Here is a 21,627-nt window from a genome sequence, read left to right as displayed (position 1 = left end):
CGCTTTTGCTATCATCAATACCGAGTCAGAAGTCCCAACCACATTCATAGCTACAGTAGACCCCCAGGAATTAGGTGGATCGACTCATTTCAGATATAGTCACTCAAGCAGTGGCTCCCTAGCTTCATTAGCTTGAGCTAAAGCTAGCATAGTTTTGCATGTACACAGTAAATGTAGCTAAGATAGCTTTAGCTAAGCTAACAAAGCTAAAGCAAGCCACTGTTTGTGTAACTACTTCTAAAAAGGGTCTGTCTTTAGTCTGACATTATGTAGCTTTGTTTGCTTTCACTTTAATTGCGTCAGTTATGTAGCTATGTTGGCTAAGTAGTTCATATAGCTAACATAGCTTTGTCAGCTTTAACCTTAGCAATGCTAGCTGTGTAAGAGTTTTCATGGAGGACAAACATATTAGAATCAGGATTTACATGTCAGGTTGTTGACATTTAACTTTTGGTATCCTAACTCTTAGCCTTACCCTCATTTCATCTGATTTTATTTTGAAAAATAAAGGTGCATGTATAGTCAATGGAACACAAAAGGAGGCCTGTATAGGTGGTGTACGTCAGCCTATGGCGTATGCTTCTGTGTTGGTTCAGGACTATAAAGGTAGTTTGCAGGCTTCCTTCAACATAAAAGTCCCAAAAACGTTTGAAAAACAGTTTAAAAAAAAAAAAAAAGACAAAAACTCAGTATAAAAAACAACAATTGAATGTACACATTTGTAATACAAAATACTTTGCCCTCATAAGAACTCATTTAAAATGTATTGTATGTCAAAATAATTACTTTCATGTACAGTACTTACATGAATGTCTCTTTCTATTGTTTCTTTAGTCACAGGTCACATTTTTTGCATTTTTTTTCTGGATTTATTTCCCTACTGACTTTAACCTTTTAAATGTATAATGTGTGCACATTTTTGTGCCTCATTTAAGATTTTCCTGATTATTATCATCATATACATTTGGTTAAAAATCCAATAAAAAGTCTAAAACAAAACAATTATTCACACGTGAGGGCAGAGCGACAGTCAGCCAAGGATTACTCGCAGCTGAATAAGCCTCTCAATCCTTTTAATTGGGAGCAATTTTAACTCCAGCTGTAATTAACTTCCAAGGTGTTAACAGCCACTGAAATCTGCTGAGTGACTGACTGAGAGACAAATGACAGACACTAAACAGCCCTGAGCCTTGACCTTAAAAAACTGTGAGAGAGAGAATGCAGAAGTGGAGAAAAAAGCACAAAAGAGTGTAAAAAGAGAATGTGAGGCGGTGCGTAGGTGTCTTTTTTATTTCTTACCTGTGGCTCTGCTGGTGGAAGGCCCCCCCTCCTCCTGAGATTTGCACGCGAGCATCTGTCTGTGCAGATGTGGTGCCTCTGTGGAATGTGCAGTATTCCCCTGACTCCCATCCCCTGATCCTCCTCCTACACCTCCACAGAGGCTCTCCCCGAGCGCCTCAAGCCCAGCGCTTCCACCGCTGACCCCGAGGTTCCTGCCCACGTCTGCCCCCCTGCTTGGCCTCCTCTGGGGCTCTGAACGAGGAGGAACCAGCAGCTGAACGGAGGGTCGGTGTGACATCTCCGGCTCGTCATCTTCAGGGATCGGGTTGTACCAGATCTCTCCTTCATCGTCAGCATCGTTCTCCTCAGCGGGGTCCACGCTCCGAGGGTGAGGGGACAACTTGGCCGGACTGACACTGACCTGAATCAAGAAAGATGCAAAAAGTTTACTGTAAATTTTTGGTAAAGAAGAAAGAAAGTGCACAACCTTACAGTAAATACACACAGCAATCAACAGTAGGCATCTTTTGTCAATTTCAGTTTAAAAAGAAAATATTTTAGGGGAAAACGCCTATTCATTTTCTCACAGAGAGCCAGATTAGACATGTATACCCTCCTCTGTATGGCACATATAAAACTGGAGCCAGAAGCCAGTAAGCAGTGCTGGAGAGTGGTGTTTATCTGTCATTAAATGAGTAATATGTCTATATTCTGGTTTAACTTTTTGGTAGTTTGATTTCATACATAATTGCAAAATAATATAGCTGTTTATGCTGCTTATTTTTTTATGTATTTTGGGGCTTTTTGCCTTTATTTAGAGAGGGGGACAGTGGCTAGAGTGGGAAACAGGGATGAGAGAGTGGGGGTGAGACACTCGGGAAAAGGGCAGTAGGCTGGACTTGAATCCAGGCCACCCACGTTCATGGGGCACTACCTAACTGCTAGGTCATCAGTGCCCAATATTTACGCAACTTTTTAGTTAAATAAAAAGAATTTAAAGTTCCCTCGCAACCGAGACCTCTGATCTCAGAGGGACTAATCCGGCTAAATAAAGGTTTAAATAAAATTAAAACAATGCCAGCATCATCACTGTAAACCTAAAAAGTGTGTTTAATACTTTTCTTGACTATTTAAATTATGGTCACCAAAATGAAGATATTTTTCACTAAAAAGACATTAAACACCAAAGAGGTTTGTCCCAGTTATGAGACAAATCTTTTAATTTCTGTAAGACAGATTTCCATATTAAACTGACTTCAGTGGCATTTTTATTGTAAATTTTAACTAATTCTATGTCTTTAATGGTCTAACCTTAGAAGCTTCAGTTGATGTAACTTAACTGAGTTATCCCCTCGGCTGGATTTACACTACTTTAATCTTTTTGCTGGTTTTTCGCTTGATTAGTAATGCTTTCGAAGTTTTTCCCAACAACTGCAAATTGGCTTAGACTACAAAATTAAGAAAGGAAAAGGGAAAAAGAGCATGCCATTATCCAAATGTCCTAAAATCTACTTGCCTGAAATCTTCATCTACATGACACATGCTTTTATTTTTTTTATAGAAAATTTTGATCATTCTTTTACCATGTAAATGTTGATGTGGAGCTTATAAAGCTAAGGTGTAAAGCTAAGAAAGCTAATACAAGTGAGAGGTAAGACAAAGGACATAAGCCAATGTAGCTACAATAGCTTTAGCTAAAGCTAGCAAAGCCTAAGCAAGCAACAGTTTGCGTAACTACTTCTAAAACAGGTCTAGCTTCAGCTAAAGTAGCATAATCTAACGTAGCTAACATAGCTTTGTTTTGTTTAGCTTTAACTACATTAGCTATGTAAGCTACATTACCTACTTAGCTTACATAGCTAATGTAGCGTCTCAAGCTTTAGATTTAGCTACATAGCTACGTAACCAACCAAGCTAACATAGCTTTGTTGGATTTAAATTAACCTATGTTAGCTACGTAGCTACTTTCACTGCATTTAAGTTTTCATGGAGGACACGCTTCTTTCCTGTAAGCAGACTGTTTATTCAGCTTTATTAAACGTTTGGTAATTAGGTTTGCAACTCAGGTTTTTGACTTTTTACTTTAATTAGCCTAGCCCTGACCCTAACCAGAACTTTAATTCCGATTAGCTATTTATACCTTTTAAGTTACACAAGCTACATTAGGAACATCATGAATAATCAGACATAAATCACCTTGACAACTATTTCAAACTACCTTTTTGTCTTTTTTAGTGTTTTTGACCACTGGGCCTTTAAATTTTGTCTTCCTATGCTATAGTTTTAATCTTCCAAACTAATATCTGTGCTGCCTCTACCACAGAACTGCCCTTAGTTGATTTTATTCCAAAGACAATAAAGATCCTCTGTAGTCTTTAACCCATGATTTTTACTTTCAAACTTCCATTTAAGAAGGATGATCTCCCAAAAAGGATGGAGTGGCCAGATTTCATGTCTTTCAACAGGCAGATCAATGTAGCAGAGCTTTAGGTTGAAATGCTTGTTTCTGATTAGAGAATGGCTGGAGCAATCAGTGTCATTTCAGGAAAAAGAGGCAGCAGCTACAAGTGGAATTTAGTTTGCAATGACTGCAAGCCTGCAAACAATGGCTGCAGGTGAACGGTTTATTGGGAATGCAGCTATAGCTGCAGTTTTATCAGACTTGAAAACATTTTTTTTATTAAAAGAAGAACAAAGAATCACAGTGAAAGCTTTTCCTCGCAGATAAAATGCTTTTTCTTTTCTCCAGACCAGCTTTGGGAAGAGTTTAATTGACCAATTCCACTGATAGCAGAGAAGCTTTTTTTGACATGAAAGCTGTCTGTTGAGCTTGCGTTATGCAGTTTACTTTGAAGCTGCAGCAGCACATGCCTCCAACGTCAAATGTTTGGCTGCTCTGATTGGAATGAATGTGATGACCAAAATGTTTGTCTTAACACCCTCTAAGTTTTTTTTTAAAGTTCTGCCCTTCTCAAATACTGTCTATGGGGTGTTGCTCCAATGGACGTTTAATATATTTCGTGCCATGAATACGTAAAACAGCATGTCAGGTTATAAGAAGGATTAAACTGGCCAGAAAAAGAATGTTAATTAGTGAACTTTAAAAATCACAGGGAAAGTTTGCTTCGTAACTCTTCTAAGAAAGTCAGAAAGCATTTTATAGCTATGCCATCATAAACAGAGGCATCCAAGCCAACCTGAGGCAGGTGCAGGCGGACCGGCCGTGCTGTGTTTCCCCCCGAGGGTCTCAGGTGGTCAGGAGAAGGACTGGGAGGAGGTGGTGGCTGATAGGAGCCCTCCTCCTCAGCTCCCAGCATTCCCTGCTGCTCGTCCTTGGCGCAGTGAGTCTTGCCGAGGGAGCTCTGCTGCAGCCAGTTGCGTTTCTTGGAGACTGTGATGGTGGTGAGCGGCTGCCGCCATGATGGAGACTCGCAGGCCCGGCCCACCTCCCTGCCGTTGGAACAGGGGGTCTGTAGAGGCTCAATGAAAGCTGGGTGAGCGATGAGAGGAGAGAGAGTTAGTCGCTGATGCCAGGAGACATTAAAAAACAATTTTGTTTGAATAAAAAAAGCCACAAATTATCACTTCGATCATAATTTCAGCAATTATTGACTGAAGTACGTTTAATCTCAGACTATTCATGTTCAGCCAAGTTAGGGAAAACATCTGTATCGAGAAAGCACAGGTGTGAGGATGCCTTTAGGTTTTTGTAGCGTTTCCGCTCTCCTCTATAGTTCTTCTCTACTTCTAAAGTCCACTAAAAGTGATCAACCTCTCTTCTTTGTCTCATTCTATAGTGAATTAACTCATAAGTTTTGGATGAACTATTATCACTCTGTTTTATGACCGGAGTCAAACTTTCAATCACACCACCGCAATCCCCCCGCAGCACCTCCTCCCCTCTTTTTGACGCTTTGGGAATATGTGGGCTTTGAATTCAAAAGAGATCACAGGGAGACAGAGGGATTGAGAGCACATATCTTCCATCGCAAAAAAAAGGAGTGAGAAACCGCTGGCGTTACAGCTGTGAAAATAGAGCAGAGAGGGAAGGGTGTGTATGCTTAATAAGGTGACAAAAAGTGCAGCCGGTGGCAAAATATATGTGCAGAGAAAATGGGAAATAAAAGACACGTAGGTGTGGTATGGAAATGTCCAGAAAGGAGCAGGAAAAAGTTTTTCTCAGCTTTTATTTGTTTTACAATAAATATAGATGGCAAAATCATCTTTGTTGATGAGCAGATGTGTTAAGAGAAAAACAACATCTGAGCATGTGCGACTGTGGTGTATGTGAGGTGCTGAGGGCAGGGTCTTGCTCTAACTTGTACAGCAGGCTCATGCAAAAGACTGTTTTGATCCTCAGCAGCTCTCAGACGAGCCCCTCCGCATGCTATAATGACAGCTTGTGCTTTCCTTGAGGAAATGCGTTTTCATACAAGCCAGACTGCATCCAGAAAATTACAGACCTGGGGAAATATTTTCACTAGACGAAATCGAAATTAAACAACCAGTGTGACGGTTCTAAAAGTGTGAATGAGTCAGAATAAACCACAACAGGCTTTTTCTTTCTATTAATCCTGGCTGGTCCAAGAAAGAGCTGAAGTATATGAAAAAACCACATGGTTTAAATTACATAACTTGTACTCAGCCGATTGAGACAAAGGTATTTTCCTTGCTAGGTTGCTTTTATTGACAAAGCCCCTGAGAGCAGCGCAGAGCAAGCAGAGGGCTCCACTGGGATTTACTTTTCCCTGGAAGTCTACCAGCCTCTCCAAACTGCCACTATCTGATGTCCAGAGATCTACAAGACAACTTTACACAGCAACTTCTGACTCATAATAATTGCTGCCATCTGTGAACAAAAAACAATAAAGCCTACTTCGTCTCTCCCCATGACAAAACAAGTCTCAAACTTTATTTCTTCGCTCACCTTTCTTGACTTTTTCCCCCACTTGGGAAATATGACAGGAATGATTTAAACTGGGATGAAATTGCTTCTGTTGAGATGCCATTCCTCTGTGTTCCAGCTGATTATATAAGACACTGCTGAGGATATAAAACCGCTTTCAGGGGCAAGAACAGAGGCCATTTTTAAGGCACTCTTAATCTCCAAAATAACAAACAGCTTGAGCAGCAAAAATGCAACCTTCTTTACTCAGACCCTCTCACCGCCTGGAATTCAAGCACATCTTGGAATACTTTCCTTTTATTCCTGCAGGGGAATCACTCGTATGTCCTCAGCCATCAGGAATTGTTTGCTTTAGCCTGAAGTACCTTTAGTACATTTAGCACTTTAAATCTACTCACTGAGGAAGAAACATACAACATGTTTCAGGCACTCTGAGGAGTCTCAGAGACTTGGACATGAATAGGGATTCACAGTATTATCTGCATGATATCATTAGGAGCAGATATTAGGAAAAATAGTCTGTTAACAGTATCAGCTGTTACAAAAAGTTCTGCCAAAATATACAGCTAAAATATAAGCAGAATGTACAAACAAGGTTTTGTAGTTTAAAGCTGAGCCAACAGACCAAAATCATCAGAGGTTTTATGTTTTCTTTTATCATCCTTATTCCTCAAACTTTAAAATATGTGTGCTAAGAATGAAGTTAGGCCTGGGTACAGCTGCTTTAGTTTTTCTGTCTTTTCTTCCTCCCTTCTTTCTTTTCTCTTTGGCAGATATGTTAAAAAAAAATAAGAATTCAAAGTTTTTTTTCAGGCTTTTTGCTTCTATTTGATAAGAAATTTCATGCTCTATGTCACTTACTTTACTGCTTTTTTCTTGGAGTTCAATAAAATGTATATATACCTTCATGTTTTCAGATTTAGGGTCATAGAAGTGCCACAATAATGATATTTCTTACAATATTGAGAGAGGTCTGGCAGCAGACCGTACATTTCTGACAACCACTCTCACAGACCGTTCATCTGAGACTCCATATATATCAGTGTAACATAATTCAAGTTCTAGATTTTTTTTTAACTCACCTTCATTTATAGACAAAATCTGGTAGTTAGATTCATGAAATAACCACATTTCAAACAGATTGAGCAATATTTCATTAATAAAGCAGAGAAAGATCAGATGTCTAATCTGGGATTAAATTATGTATAGACCCGTTATAGAAGTAGTGACATAAATGGTGGCTAGCTTTAGCACCATAAGCTCTAGCTAAAGCTAATATAGCTACACCATTAACATTACTGCACAAGCTAACGAAAGCTTTTGCAGTGTGAGCTTTAGAAAAAGCAGCTAAACCTAACATAGCCACATAGAAAACATACTAAAACAGCTAACAGAGCTGCTTTGTGAGTATAGCTTTGGCTACAAAAGCTACAAAGCTATGTTAGCTACACAGCTTTGTTATGTAGGTTATGCAGCTGAAAGAGCTACATAAGACGCAGGCTGCGTAAATATGCTTCAGTGGAGGACGAGCTTCCTGTAAGCAGACTGTTTTACTTGGCTTTATGCAACATGTAATCAGGTTTTGCAGCTCAGATTTTTTATATTTTACTTTTCTTATCCTGACACCTTAACCCTTACAATAACCCTAAACAGAAGTTTAATCTGATTTCATGTCAAAAGTTTAGCATGTATTTACGTTCTGAGATATACGGCATCTCAGATGAACAGTCTGTGAGAGTGGCTGTCAGAGATGTACGGTCTGCAGCCGGACGGCCTTGGCCAAGATCTCAATTAAAGTAGTTGGTATTAGACAAAGCTGCCTTATTGGAAACTTCGGAAGTGATATCATGCTGCAACCAGACTATTTAAGGGCCTGGGTCCATAGCTGCTTTTTTTGCACTGTCGGCACTCATTTTCCATATGAAACCAGTGTAGGACAGGGTCACATCCCACAGTTCAATTTTCAAACAGCACCAATGTACTTCTTTCTCACTGGCCAAGCAAAATCAAGAAAGGGTGGGACTTTTGTCTTCTCGGAAGCAGAAGCAGAGGGGAAACTGATCTGACTCATCTTTTTTTTATAGGTGAAGTACCTCAGTCTAGCTGCTGCTAATTCCAGGAAATTATTCCTTTATCTTGTTTTTATGTTTAGGTAGGGGAGCATGATATCTGAACTGTTGGCACTATTGCCGTTTTAGGCTAGACCTAGTATGTCAGCCCAAGTCTTCTTCATTATCCATCATCCTTAAACTTTAAAGTGTGTTTAAAGGACTGAAATTTGTTAATTCAACCAAAGTGCACAGAACTATGTAAATAAAAACAACTTCACAAGGAAAGTAGTCGACGTCTTTTAACCTAGTAACTATAAAAACTGGTGAGAAGCCCTCTTAAACTAAACTTGTGGGCACTGCCAGCAAAGAAATGGCAGCTGTAGACACAAGCTCTAATTTATCATCATATTTGACCAAAGAAACTCTTACAAAGGTGTACTACTGCAAATAAAAATAAGTTAAAAAGAGTCACAGCAAAACAGACACAAGAAAAGAAAGTCAATAGCTCAGCAGAAGAAGCTGGGTTCACTTTACACCAAAAAATGGCTGCCAGACTCTTGTGGTTGGAGAGGAATGAAATAAACTGGTTCAAGAAGAACTTCATCTAACATTAAGACAGATCCATAAACCTTCACACTCTGCTGCCAGCGCTCGATCAGGTAACACAAGTCAAAAGCGAGGTGAGACATTTGTACGCATGGAGTTGTTGTCAGGGTGCCACATCTTCTTTAAGGGGTCTTTCATAACTGGAGAGGAAGCGTGTTCTGACACGAGCCGCATACCAGACCACAGCTCCAGATTTACAGCCTCGTCGAGTCTCCTTCCACTGTCACACAAGAGGAACGGCACATGCAACGCTACAGGAGGACGCCGCTTTAACCTTAAAATATGCGATTCTGAACATTCAGGTTCTCTACCTGATGTAAAACACTACAAATGATTCAGACTGATGAAAAACAGAAAAGACAGCTTCTCTAAAATATGCTCTTAAAATGATAAACTGTTTGTGAAGGGGGGCTAGTTTTTAGAAGTAAGCCATATCTAAAGGTGTTACCTGATATTAGAGGCATTTTCATGGATGCTTAGAAAAAAATAAGCAAACAAGGCAAAGAAAGAAGAGAATATTAAAGCTGGAGGAAAACAGCAAAATGTAAAGCTCTTGTAAGAATTTTTGACAATTTTGGCGCCCCCTGTGGTCAAAACGGTTAGTCTAATCTCTGCCGACTTTGTACGTGTGTGTGAAATAAAAATGTATCTTTCCGTCCTTCAGCAGTCAAAAGAATCACTCACTCCATATATTTGCAGTGGAAAATGGAAATAATGGGCTTTTACTTTGACATGCTTTAATCACTTCAACACCTACCCTCTGGCAGTGTTTTCAGATTTCAGATGCAATAGAGAGCTAAGAACTCCTATCTGTTTTAACTTTAAGGATTTTACAAAAATGAACAACAGAACTCCCTTTAAAGGATGAGCATGATAGGATTTGGTTAGAAATGAAACAATCAGTCTGTCTTTAGATAATCAAACACATTTTAAAACACTTTTCAAAAGAAAAACATCAAATATTACCTGCCACAATTGCTGATCATTGGATTTATGTATATTTGTAAACTGGACATAATTTGACTCTGATATTGGTCTTTTGTATTGTTATTAAGCAAGTGTTAGAAAAAATACCTGGCTGCATGCAATATGTTTTTTATCTTTTGGTTCTCCTCAGTCCATGGGACAATTTTGGGGGTTTAGCGTACCAAACCATACTCAATCAAACAGGACAACCTGATGGAAACGCAGTGTTATCCAGGGAGTCTCAGGCTGAAAAGCCTGGGAACCTCTGCATTTATGAAGAAACACACACTAAAAAGGGTGGTTTGGTTATTTCTTTTAATATAATTAGGTGAAAATTTAATGTCAACCATATTATCTTGTTTGCACTGGAATAGAAGTATTTGTCGGGGTCTTTTTCACCTTTTCTAATAAATTCAGCATTTTGGAGAAGCAGTAAGCACTTGAGAGCACATGAGATTTAAGATATTGTGACTAACAATTGTCAAGTTATCTGACATTTTAAGATCAAATAACAGTTTTTTCTTTAATCTATCCAGATAAAGTGTGGGGTACAATATCAACATGACACTATATGGTCATCTTGACCTCTACAATACAATTAGCCTATTTAGCATTAACAGATTTCCCCGCAAAATGGACTCACTTTTCTTCACATTTATGGCAAAAATTAAGATAGCATAAATGGAGGTTCATTAGCCACAGGCATTTTGAAAGGGAGATAAAGAAAAAAGAGGAAGTTTGTAGAAGACAGTAGGATAATGTTAAACAATGAAAAAGCAGCTAATAGATAAGGTCTAATCAGAGGTGAAAATAACACAAAATTGCTGAGAATAAATACATTAACCCTGTTCTTAACATTGATAAAGGTATTTTGCATCTTTCACTTAACCAGATACTGTGATGATGATCTCTATATGACTGTCTGGCAACAAATCAGTCATGCAGGATTGCTGTATGATGGGATTATCATTCTTGTACGCCACGTATGATATGATTAAGTTCTATAATTTGCGGATTATTTTTCTAATCTCATTACTAGCATGCTTTCCTGTCCCTTTGGCACATTTTGGTGAAGCCACTTCCTCACTGCTTCTTTCTTCGTTTCACTTTAAAAAAAAAAAGATCTCACAGTAGGCAAAGTCAAGTCATCTGCATCTTGTGTGTTCAGAAATTTCTTCCTAAAGAAAACAGGTCTGTAACCAGACAGGAAGTCAGTCACCCTGAGATCAAGACGGTATAAAAATCTGAAATAAAAGAACAGTTTTAAATATTAATAGCTGAATTTTAAAGTGTAATGGAAGGGGAGACTAACTGAAATTAAAAATAGAAATTCTGATATTAATTGTGACTAAAAAATGTGATTGACAGCCCTCAAACATACTGCAGTACATAATGAGCCACTCTATGAATCTCACTCTAACTCTGAATTTATTTAATTGCTTAAAAATGCAGCTGATGCGAGAATGAAACCAGCAGAGTGTCTGTAACAGAATAATACTTTGGAAAGTGAATGAAAGGCTTTCAGATGGTTCTTTGATTTGGTCTTATGTTCATTTATGACCAAAATAATCAAAATAAAACACCCCCTCCTCTTAATTGTGGACAGGGAGACCAATAACCATCACCAGAGCCGGGTAACATCCTTCACCACAGAGCCAAACAAAAGATGATTCTGACAGTTTAAATTTCTATAACTGAGCCAACACAGCCCGTCTCCCTGTGAGCGCGATGGCATGAAGATGATGTGTTCAGGCCACGTTAAAGTCACACCCCTGACCTGAAGGTAACAGATGGCTGGAGCTCATAATACAAGGGTGCACGTCTGTGTGAGAAAATACAGAGAAAAAAGAGAGGACGGGGAGGAGCGATGTGTCTGAGCTGCTGAAAGGAATGCAAACTTATAAAAAAAATCCGATTTCCTGGATGAGCTGGTGTGAACCTGTGCCACGTTACCCTGACAGTAAACCCAATTATATTCATGTCTTAATCTTCTGAATGACTGAATGTCTTTCTCCTCTAAGACAAAACTTGATCCACTTTCCCAGACGTTCCTCTTTTATTTCCTCAAGTTCCCTTCTCTCCTCTTTTGATAAGTGCAAAACACACACCAGCTAGTTTTCTCCTGCCTACAGACAACACTTTTGTTGTGTATACAGAGATGGTGGCTCCCCGCCTTCACAGGGAATCTTTTGCTGTGTGCCATACATTCCTGTTGACACCTATTCACATGCTAATGAGGATCCTCAGTATAGATTTTTCTTTTTACACCCGAGCAGGGCTGAGATTGTCCAGGGTTGCATCACATGTCAACACTTGCATCCCGCTGAGGCGTCCTGGCAGCAAAGCCTGCTAACGCTAATGCAACTTCCTCCTCGGTTTGTTGGCTCCAAACCCAAATTCTTTTCAGTGTTGCAGCTCTTTCAACGAATCTTCTGTCTTGTCTCAATGTGTCTGCACAAAAACACTGATAAAAATGCAGGAGCAGGAGGAGTATGCAAACTAAAAAAGACCCATGGACTCACAGTTTGACCCAATTAGGTTCACAAAACAATTAGAAGTGAAATGAAATCCCCTTGAAAAACTCTGATTAGCAGCTACTAGTGAAATGCAACCACTTAATAAGCACAATCATGTTGATTTTACTGATAATCAATTATGCAGAATTGCCAAACAAGCTGCAGATGCCTCCATGTGACACATATCTCATAAACCCTCCTGGTATGAACCCTCATGCCTCAAGTTTCTGCTTCATCACCTGATCTGTCTTTAGAGCTAGCATCCGCCATAAATCTGTCCAAGTTCAGACACTGCAACAAGACAAATTGTTGGACTTCAACCATCAGCCGGGTGTGTTTATGTGGAGAAAACAACTCTGCAGCTCAGTAACAAGGGATTTTGGCACAAACTGAATGCCACATCGTTCTGACATGACTTGACAGCAGTCGAGTATGATTATTTTACACCTGCGCCCTTATATCACTCTGAAGCACGCAGAAATTAATGCATTCAAGATGATGAAGCTCCTGCAGAGTGATATCAACACTGATGCCTCTGTATGACCTATGAAAGAAATCACAACCATCAGACTGAGGTCTAACTAGTTCTAAATAGATATTTTTGTTCCTGTAACCACTGCTGAGGGGTTATTGATTAAGAAAGCTGCAGCACATTGCAGAGACGGACTTGATTTTACACTGAAGGTTGCAGAAACTGACAGAAACTGAAAGCTTCTAACACGGGCTTAAAGCAACACTGCACCTTTTGACTCAGTTTACCTATTGCTAAGCCCAGCCAATCACATTTCAAGCAACAGCTATACAATGCACCAAGCATCAGCAATTTTGATTTCCAGTTTAACTGAAATGCACAGTTATAACTTAGAAAAATGATCAAACTATGTGCATGCAACACTGATATAAGTTGTTGGCACAGTTTGCTGCAACATGACATGTATAAATACACAGCCACTCAGGGCTTTACATTGGGGGGATAAAACTTTCTGGGGCCCAAAGTACTGTAGGGACCCCATCAAGAACAGCAAAGTCATGGTCCATCCTAAATTTAAATGACCAGTACATCTGAATTCAAACCTGAATAATCGCCATATTGCATACTAAAGTAACAAAACTCTACAGTTTATTCAGTGTTGCTTGTTTCAAAATGTAAATCCTCCTTTCTTAAAATGTTGAGCCCTTATTTTGTAATACTTAAGCTGCAGGTGGGCCCATTGATGTTAGCTATCAAGACAATAATTTCAATATGTATAGCATTGTTAGGACCTGCAATGTGGAGCATATACCCCCAGAAACCACTGCTTTATCCCTGTAAAATAAATGTTATCTTTACAAAAAAAAACTTGGTAATAACAAGCATATTTTAGGGTCAAGCTAGCTTTGTTTTCAGTTGGATTTCAGTCTTTATGCTAAGCTAAGCCGACCTAACCTGCTGCTGAGGAGCTTCATATTCAACATAAACATGAGCTGGTATTGGCCTTGCAACCTTATTTTACAACACTTGGGTAAATAAGAGACTAAGCCGATCTTGCCCCATTCCATAGCAGTCTGCTTTCCCACCCAGCAGAATTTTTTTTTTATCATCTGAACCACAAAGAGAAAGGGCTAAAACAAAAGTATCTGCCCTGCAGGTGTGGATTTCAGACTCTTTCAGTTTCAGGTATCTCTGGCTCGCTCTCAATTTCGGCTCTGACTGACACACCACTCCTGAGTTCAGCTGTGGCCAAAACACGATGCCTGTTTGCTGCCTGCCTGCCGGCAACCCCAGCCTCTGCCGCTGCTGCACAACACAACACAACACAACAAAACCATAAATCCTCCACCTGCAAATACAAACATGCATGTCCACAGCAGAGGTGTGCATACATGTTCATGTGCACGATATCCCCCACCCACTCATGTACATATAAGGAGTGACACTGTCAGCTGTGGGAGATAATGGACATATTTTTACACAGTGATTAAGGTACAAGTAAAAACATGAATACATTAGTTCCAGCTTAATTAACCCAACTTTTTGCCCCGTGACTTCATGCTGAAGTCTAAGTTCCGACTAGGACTCAGGGGAGAACAGGAAGGACTATTTTAGGAAACCTTAAGTGTCTAAATGTTTGCATGAATTAAGAGAGAGAGCTTTAAACTCAATAAAGAGTTTCAAGCCAAGACAAGCAATTCACCACAGCTTTGGCATTTCTTTTTTTTTAAACAACTCTTTGTGAGGCGCTGGGAGGCCCACAGGGGCAAGATAAGCCCAGGGCTGACCTTAATAAATACTTAATCGCCCTTCATTTTGTTCATTCATGGCCAGGAATTAAGTGACACAACGCAAACAAGTTAAACAACAGGAATGGCATCCTAAATATTCAATCCCCAGTCCCTTTAAAATGCAAGTTACCATGGAGCTGTCCGGAGCAAACGACTGGGGAGGAAGGCAACATGACAGCCCAACCCCCCCTTATGCACACGCTCAGATACACACTCAAGCACACAGCAACAGAAAGTTACTGCGGTGGCTTCTCCTGCTTTGGATTCCTCTGGACACAGCTGTGGAAAAGTTCAGTGTGGACAGAGAAGGGAGAGCTGAGCAAAATAAGGAAAAAATGAAAAATACTGGAAGAAAAAAACTTTACAAACGCATACAAAGCAGAGTCCTGTCTCTATTTTAACAAGAGGAAAGAGTTTGAGATGTAAAAGTTGGAGCAATATGAGCCAGTGGAGGTCCTTCCACTCTGCAGATCACTCTCTATTTCTAGCAGCACAGCACACTGACAGTCAACAACAGCCTGAGCACATGGCAGGTCATCTATTTACTCTGGAAAACACTGTCGGAACAGTGCACGCTGACACACTCGCCCGCTGGCACTCTCTGTCACATACACAAACCAAGCTTTTAGTAACAGAATTAAAAGCAAGTGCAACAAACATCAATATAAAGTTTTCCACACTGATGGTTTCCACTTATCGATCAGTCTAACTGCCCTGTTTGCAGTCGACCTTTGGCCAAAATCGACAAAAACCCAAGCACTACACTTTAAACTCTGAACTTAATTGACTTGAAATGCTAAAAACTTTGCTGCAGTGCAGTGTGGAGAAAATAATCAATTACATGAATGGAATGGAAAGAGTACTGTGAGAGCACATGGATCTGATGCTTTTCTCATTTTAGACAATTTTGTGATAGCTGACCATGAATCATTTTTTCTAAACATCTCTTTCACTAAACCAGTCGTCTAAAACCTAAACGCTGATCAGAAGCTAGAATATCTGCCAAAGAGAAACAGCTAATTCTCATTAAAGAAGATGCAGCAATGCAGAAAACGCCACATTTCCAATGGAAAAACAACTTGATTCTTATTGCAATGTGGTAAAAATAATCAACTATTGCAAATCACAGTGTAAGAACTGGAATATCTGAGTTGAAGCATCTTGTTGTGGGTGAGATTATTTTGATATAGCTGTTTCTGAGCTCTAACAAGAGGATGAGTCCAATTATTTACTTTATTACTGGTTAATTTCAAGTTAATTTATAGATTATAAAATGTCAAAAAGTCTGACTAAAGCCCAAAATGATTACATTTTTTTTCTTTACAAACTAACTTGGTGCTTTAATGAAAAGCTGAATACCCATCTATCTATTCAAGTGGTTTTTATCAAATAATGTTCGACATATTTGCTTGAAAAATGACTTAAATGTTATTGCAATGAAGTGTAAATCATTTAATGTAAATCCCACTGCAAATTTTCGAAAAAGAGAGTAAAAGGGTCTTGTGCATGAGGCTTTTCTCACCCTGTGTATATAATGCATTAAGTGGGAGTTATATCTTCTTGGGCATTTCAATATAAAGTGGTAATCTTTCACGCTTTGTGTGTGCATACCTCATTAACAAAAGACGGTTTGATATCTAATAGGTCAGAGTACATATGAAGGTGATGTGGGATGTCTTTATCTAGACTGAATTTGCTGTGTAGATGCAATGAGTTCTAGCACACATTGAAGACAGCCAAATCCACGGATGTGATCTGCAGTATTCTGCTAGTTAATGTAGCGCATGGCTTTATTGCGCTGCCATTTATTTATTGTGCTGCCAGCCTCGCTTGGAGTTATGGGAACTGTGGCTTTTGGTTACTAAACAGCTCCTGTCACTCACAAAAGAGCTAGCTATAAGAACTGGCTTGTCTATAAACACATTGCAACTCTCTTGTAACTTGTCATCTTGAATTGAGTTGCCATTTCTATCTATCCAGAGTCCAGCCAAGTAGAGGTCAACCAATACTGTTTTATCAGGTCAGTACCAAGACCGCTTATAAGTAGTTCTTGAGAGCAGTAACCAATATTTGAAATCAAAATGCATTTATTATGATATATAAAGTGTACTTCATGAGGTAGAATTAAAACTACATGATCAAAAACAATGAAGGAAAAAAAATATTTTAGCCCTTGCTCCATCAGCATGAGAAACGGTACAAAGCAGCACAGCAGAAGCAGGAAAACAGGAAGTGATTCTACACGCTCACTTTGTCAGTGGTACCCAGGGGTAAGTGTTGATTGGCTAGTAGGGCTGGGCAATTAATAGCAAATGAGATTAAATCGCAATATGGCATGCTGCAATTTACAAATTACAGATGTTGCAATATTGCTTTTCTTGACTTATGTCAAAACACCAGTTTAATACATTCCTTTTGTTGCAGCTGCAAAATTTTATGCACATTTTGGTTCATTCAAGTATCATTTTTTTGAAATGGTTCACAAAAATAGTCCTTTGTCATGTTTTATGTAATTAAAATGAGTGACATAAAAACAAAAATCCCCACTTAATAAAGCAGTTGATACCAAAATTGCAATTAGATATATTTTTTTAATCATTCTATCCTAGCTCATGCTAATATTGATGAAGCTTAGCGCTAGTTCACTTCATACCCCAGCCACAGTCAGCTGATAGCCAGCTGACACCAATTATTGCCTCAGGCAATCACAGCTCTTCCTGTCAACACAGCAGTCCATTTAAATACGACGTACTTCTCACTGAACCCTGCTTGCATTAATGCTGATGCATCACTCTCCTGCTGGCAAAGCTTATCCTCCTCCACCCCTGCCACCTCCTTTATATCTTAAAGCTTGTTGCACCCTCCTATTCAGATTCATGCTACTATGAATGAATTGCTTCTGAATAATTCCATTGTTTTCAATACACATTGTCATAACTGCATCTATCCATATGGAGGCATCTAGCTAAAAACTCCCTGGAAAGGCAAAGCACGCTGCTTGACTATCCCAGGGAGCATCTCTAGAGCAGAGCTTTCTCTGCCAAGTAAAACTGTAGTAGATCGATTTTTTTGCGATGAAATTGTTAAGTGTATGATGAGAGTATTCCTGACTAAATGTAGGTTGTAATATAGAAGGATTTATTGCTTGAAATTGATGAAAAGTACATGAGATGAGGAACCTAATAATAATAATTGCATATCATAATACTGGAAAAAAAAAATCACACTTCTATTATTTTTGTAAATCGTTCAGCCCTATTGGCTAGTACTCAAGTGACATCCAGGCTGTGGAGAGTATAAATAAAGCCAGAGGGGAAGACATGCTTTGCAGTAGAACCAAAGTAGTGCTCCTTTGATTCATTAACTTTATAGATTATAGGTAAACTAAAATGCTGATCCAGACAATTGGCCAAATATCGACCTCAACAATCATGCCGATTAATCGGTTGACCCCTACCTACAAAGTTTAATTACTAAATAGTACACCACTGTGTCATTTAAAAGCAGGTTTATGACAACATTGGGGAAAAAAGCTGCTATAAAGGCACTGCTAGCCTCTTAGCTCATGGCTAATTCACCCCTTTCACTCAGGAGCCAAAAACTTTACTGCACACAACATGCAGGGATTCCAAGATACAGGAAGGGAATCACGAAGTAATGTTTGGACTGTTTGCATAAAAGGTGGGCAATTGAGTTCTAATTAAAAGGTCAACACTGAAGATGCATTTTTAATGCATAGTATGGACACAAGCTATTAAGTCCAGTCACTTGGTGCATATACCCAAAATGTGTCGTAAGTGCAAAAAGTAAACTGGTCCTTTTCCATAGCTGCTACTGAGGTTAAACAAGGGATGAAACTAATGATTAGTTTCATTACAGATTAATCTGTGTTAATCTTGTGTTGAATAATTTGTCTGTAAATCATAAAATGTCAAAACAATTTTGCAAATCTTGTCACAATTTCCCGGAGTCTGAAATGACATCTACAAAGGATATTTTCAGTCAAAACAAGCAGAAAAAGGTAAGGATTACCAGCAGATGTTTGGCAATTTTGTCCAAAAAAGGTAACCAATTTCTCAAAAAGTTTACTTTTTTCTCTTTTCACTGGCTTACCAATTATTCGGCAAATCATCCCAGCCTGTCACGAGAATCAACAGCTTTTAAAGTGAACGTGGACAAAAAATAACAAATAAAGGTGAAACAAGGCAACCTCTGAGGAAGATCAGGTGATGTGATTGAAAGCTCCATTGATCTTTCATGTAAAATTTAGAACCTTTGTTTTTTGCATTTGAGCTTACTCTTTACTGTATATAACCCAAATCTGCATTTTTAACACCTTAAAATAAACTCATGTTACTGCCAAAGGTTTCATGATACAGATGTTTTCAAGTTTTGAGCCTCAACACAGACAGATCATGAAAGAACAACCAGAAAATCATGAAACATTTTGAACAAAATCAAAGATCATTCACACCAACACATTCATGAACCCCACCACCGCAGTTACCAGAGAGAGTGAGTTAGTTGTTACTGAACTGTGAGTGATCCGACCTACAGCCTGATGTGCTATTAATTCAGTGTTAAAATGCACCTAAATTAGTGTGAAGGAATAGAACCCGCCACCAGTTAAAAAAAGGGGGAAAGCAAAGAGGTCTGAGGAGTCTCGTCCCTTTGCTTTGCATCCAGAAGAGGAGGAGTGCAGGGTGGACCGCCACCAGACGGAGTTTACTATGAGTGGAGGAGGATGACAACAATCAGACGGGAGGAAGGAGGGTGAGAGCTCTTTGATTTGACAGGATCCACGGGAGCTGAGGCCCACTCCGTGTAGCCTTCCTACCTGGATGCTGCTGATGCTGCCTCTGCAACTTGATCGTAGGCGACTTGGCTTTGACAGATTTAACCCCAGGATCCTGGCTCTGGCTTCCTCCACGGGTCGATGACGATCCCTCGATTCGCTGCTTCATCTCTGAAGATAATACCCGGCCCTTGTGCATCCACTCTTGCATCTTGTTGACGGTGACGCCGGGCCCCTTGTTGGTCGAAAAGGCCCCGTGTGCTCGGACTTCCTGCTTGCTGTCATGACCCTGGTTGCTGTCTGAGGATCCAGTGAGGCTGTTGACCGAGCCGCCGCTTTCAATGACCTGCCCGCCCCGGTCTTCATCACCTCCAGGATCTTGTAGCAGCTCATCACTGCTGACAGTGCTGTAAAGCCTCCGAGGTTCTGACAGCTCACTTACTCCTGCAACTTGCTCCTTTTCCTGTGCAGCCCCTTTCTCATCTGAGTCCTGATTATTAAGCACAGGTCCACCTGGGTACCTAATAGCTCCATCACTAGCACATCGAGCTAATGCAGGTGTTTTCTGAGTTAAGGACAGGCTAATCATACTCTTACTTTTCAGTCTAATTTCAAGGCCTGACTCCAGGTTTCCACTGAGACACAGCAGCAGTGAGTCAGTGTCAGACACCTGCTGAGGACTGTGGTCTCCTCCTGAGGACCAGGAATCACTGTCCATGTTTTTGGCAGATAACCTGGAGCATAAACTATCCCTGGAGTGGCTACTACAAGAGGAGGTGGCCTGCTGCTCAGTTAAAGCACTGCTTATCTGCTGGACATCCAGGTTAATATCATTCATAGCATTGATCAGGAGGTAATACGCTTCTTTGAGCTGGTTTCTGAGCCGGTCTGTTTCCTGGGCGCTGTTGCTGTCTAGTTTATCCTGACCTTGTAGCTCTGTAACCTCTGCTCTATCACTTTTTGCTCTGATAGTTTCATAAAAAGGCAGAATTTCATTATCATAGTAATCATCATCCTCGCTATCTAGAGTATACCCAAGTGAGGGATCATTGTTGCACAGGGATGTCACATTAATGTCACAGATTTCTAACTCTGTAGGGAAGAAAGTCGGGCTCTGCACACTACCTGCAGGCCCTCTAATGTCCCCTGAATACTCCGGCTCATAGCTCTCAACATCTCTGATTAACATGCTTTCTTCCGCGTTCCTAGGCGCACACTTTGGATGAATTAGTGCCGCGCAAACCGGCGAGTTGGTCTCCGAAGTTGGGTTGTTGTCACAAGTCCAGTTCGCGTTGTGTTCAGTAACAGCCACCACGGTGCCTGCCATGTGCCGGGAGAGTCCTGGCTCTGTCCCGGCGATAGTAACCCGTCCCTCCTCTGGTTTACTCACCCAGGTTTGCACCCGTGCAACGTGATTTGAATTGTCCCCAAACCCGATTGAATCCCCGACGCTGCACTGCCTCTGCACCGAGATGAAGTGTTTCCTCTGAACATGCGGTCCTCCACTCGATAATGTGATTTTTCCACCGGCTCTTGGCCCCTGGTGGTGGCTCTTGTGTTCCTCGCTTAACGCAAGTCCCCCAAACTGCACGTCTCTTTGAAGTGAGACCCCCAGGAGCTCCTCATTAACCCGAACCCTGCCCCCGCCGCGTCGCTCCTGGGGACGTGCGCCGGCCAACTCTGGTCGACTCTCCCGGACTATCACAACCCCCCCTGTCTGCACAACCGCCCCGTCAACACAATTCTCGTACGTACTCATTCTCTCTGTCGTGCAATCCAGCCCTGTGAGCAAAACTACCGGGCGAGCCTCTTCGGAGTCTCGCTGCGTTTGCAAAACTTTTTCTTTACCTTCTCGGCACCCATTCGCCGCAGAAGAAGAAGCAGCAGCAGCGCCGTATCCACCGCCGACAGTCGCTCCTTTCTTGGATTTCTTCCCCCGGAGTTTCGCTAGTAAAGTCCTCCGCAGAGGATCAGCCATTCCTTTCCTTTGCCCCCTGGTTAATTCCCCCCTGGTTTCTTTCAGCACGCTGGCTCCAGAAGGAAAGGGCCGAGTGGGTATTCCTCGCTCGCCGCGGTCAAAGCTCGCCGGGCGGACGGGCTCCTCTCCATTCTCCGCTGTCACCTCCGCTCTGTCGCCTCACTCACTCCTGGATCACTCTGCGTAACTGCACCGCCTCTGTCTGCTCCATACACACAAACACTCGCTCACGTTGCCTCCCTCTCTTTCTCTCCCTCTCTCTTTCT

The 21,627-nt window shown here is 40.6% G+C and overlaps 1 protein-coding gene across 1 annotated transcript in view; it reads right to left on the bottom strand.

The window, feature by feature from the left end:
* The window catches only part of syde2 (synapse defective 1, Rho GTPase, homolog 2 (C. elegans)), an 80,703-nt gene extending 59,342 nt beyond the window's left edge, over window positions 1–21,361 (bottom strand). The window contains exons 1-3 of the mRNA XM_041791369.1: window positions 19,426–21,361; window positions 4,479–4,771; window positions 1,300–1,702 (exon numbers count right to left, since the gene is read on the bottom strand). Of these exons, the coding sequence (XP_041647303.1) occupies window positions 1,300–1,702; window positions 4,479–4,771; window positions 19,426–21,361 (2,632 nt within the window). The remainder of the gene's footprint in view (window positions 1–1,299; window positions 1,703–4,478; window positions 4,772–19,425) is intronic.
* Between the last annotated feature and the right edge of the window lie 266 nt (window positions 21,362–21,627).

Source organism: Cheilinus undulatus, linkage group 7, assembly GCF_018320785.1.
Source record: "Cheilinus undulatus linkage group 7, ASM1832078v1, whole genome shotgun sequence".
NCBI classification, from domain to species: domain Eukaryota; kingdom Metazoa; phylum Chordata; class Actinopteri; order Labriformes; family Labridae; genus Cheilinus; species Cheilinus undulatus.
Note: the sequence above shows the minus strand (reverse complement) of the source record. Positions and strands in the feature narration are given on the sequence as shown.